The 1685-nt window shown below is 40.6% G+C and overlaps 1 protein-coding gene across 1 annotated transcript; it reads right to left on the minus strand.

Moving 5' to 3' along the window:
* Positions 1 to 360: 360 nt before the first annotated feature.
* On the minus strand, positions 361 to 1168 carry LOC110933743 (the record flags this gene model as incomplete). The annotated part of the gene is made up of 1 exon (XM_035987283.1): positions 361 to 1168. A coding segment is annotated over exon 1 (808 nt), but the record flags the coding sequence as incomplete, so codon positions are not given.
* Between the last annotated feature and the right edge of the window lie 517 nt (positions 1169 to 1685).

The following is a 1685-nucleotide window of genomic DNA, read 5'->3' on the forward strand; positions in this document are numbered from 1 at the left end:
TTCTTGTTTTTTTTGGGTAAAGGGTTACCCCGGTGATTCTATTAAAATGCAACCGCAATAAAGTACAAGTAGTGAGGATGTGTTCCACACTAGTTCATATACAGGACATGCCCCATATATGTAAACCAAAACAAAACCAAAGACCTATAAAACCCCAAAGACCTAGTCTACTATACATCATGACTCGACATCTAGTAGACAAACAATGCAAAACACAAACACATAAAGTCAACCACCATCATCAAAAATAAAGTGGCCACAAAACCGCAGCCCCTTCAGACGAAAAGCAGACAGCCTATCCATTCGAGAACTTGGAAGAAGAGGTGCTTGCCCCTGCTTTTGAAGAAAAAGGATGAGTACCCGATGTCATGAATGCACTAGTTTCGTTGTAGACTTCTTCGACCTCCTCCTCATCCGATTCCTGCTCGTCTCTCGAAGGTTTCTTCTCAGCCCGACCCACAGTGGTACCTCCCTGATTACCAGCCACTCGACCCCCCATGTTACCATTACCATCGTCATCTTTAAGACTATCAAATGGGTTCGATGTTGAAACCTGATTCGAATTTTTCACAGCCGCATGCGGCTTAGGTTTGACAACCGGACGATAGACTACCTTAGGTTTTTGATTTTTTATATGAAGCCCTTGAGTAGTAGCTTTCTTCTTTTTAGCACCCACAACCTGAAAATCATCACCTTTTTTCCCATAATCCCCAATTGGAACAACCTGAGGGTTCTTTGGGCACGACCTATCATCATGACCAAAAACGCAGCAAACCGAACACCTTAAAGGCTCCCAATCATATTCAATTTTGACTTCCACCTTAGAATAACCATTACCATCTAAAGATGGAATGGCAACAGTGACACTCCTTTTTAATTCAGCCCCCGCCTGCACTTCAATAAGAGCTCTAGCGTAACTACTTCTTCCCCAAGATTCAGCACACATCGTAGCAGAATACGTATCCAACATCTTAGGCACCCCTATTTTTGATGCAATCAAACTAAGACCATCCTCGGTATAAGCTGTTAGCGGCACATCGTGCATCTTTACCCACACCGGAATAGCTTTAAGATCCTCTTTTTCTAGTTTAATAGAAGCCGACCACATCTTCAAGATAATCGGAACATTTCTTATCATCCATGGCCCATCCTCTAACATTTTATCCATCCCTTCCTTAGTTTTAAACTTAAAGAAGAAGAAGCCATTCGCATTCATCATCAATCTATCCAGACCATACTTAACCCAATTGTTCTTAGCAAAGTAATCCACCACCGGAAACGCTAGCCTTTTCCCCAAGAAATACCCATAGAGAGTGTTTGCATACCTGTCCGTGACTTGTTTAACCGAAGCCGAGGATTCTTGTTAACGTATTGATTAGGATGATAATTGATTTAGTTTTGTTAATCGACTCATGTATGCTAAATATGATCACACTAATTGATGGTTTGGATATAAGCACCGAGTAGATAAGTAATCGGCTGTTAGGCATTGTTTGATCGGGTATAGTTGGCAATCGGGATCCATGTTAGAATGTATGTATTGTTATGAATGTTAATATTGTTCATATGCATGATTACTGATTTAATTGCCGGTTTGATGTTCTTGGATTGTTCTGAATATGCATGAAATCTGAAATAAACTGTTGATTGATCAGAATTATGAAACTGCCTAAAGTGTTTGCTGA

This window comes from Helianthus annuus, unplaced genomic scaffold (assembly GCF_002127325.2).
Source record: "Helianthus annuus cultivar XRQ/B unplaced genomic scaffold, HanXRQr2.0-SUNRISE HanXRQChr00c288, whole genome shotgun sequence".
Lineage (NCBI taxonomy): Eukaryota > Viridiplantae > Streptophyta > Magnoliopsida > Asterales > Asteraceae > Helianthus > Helianthus annuus.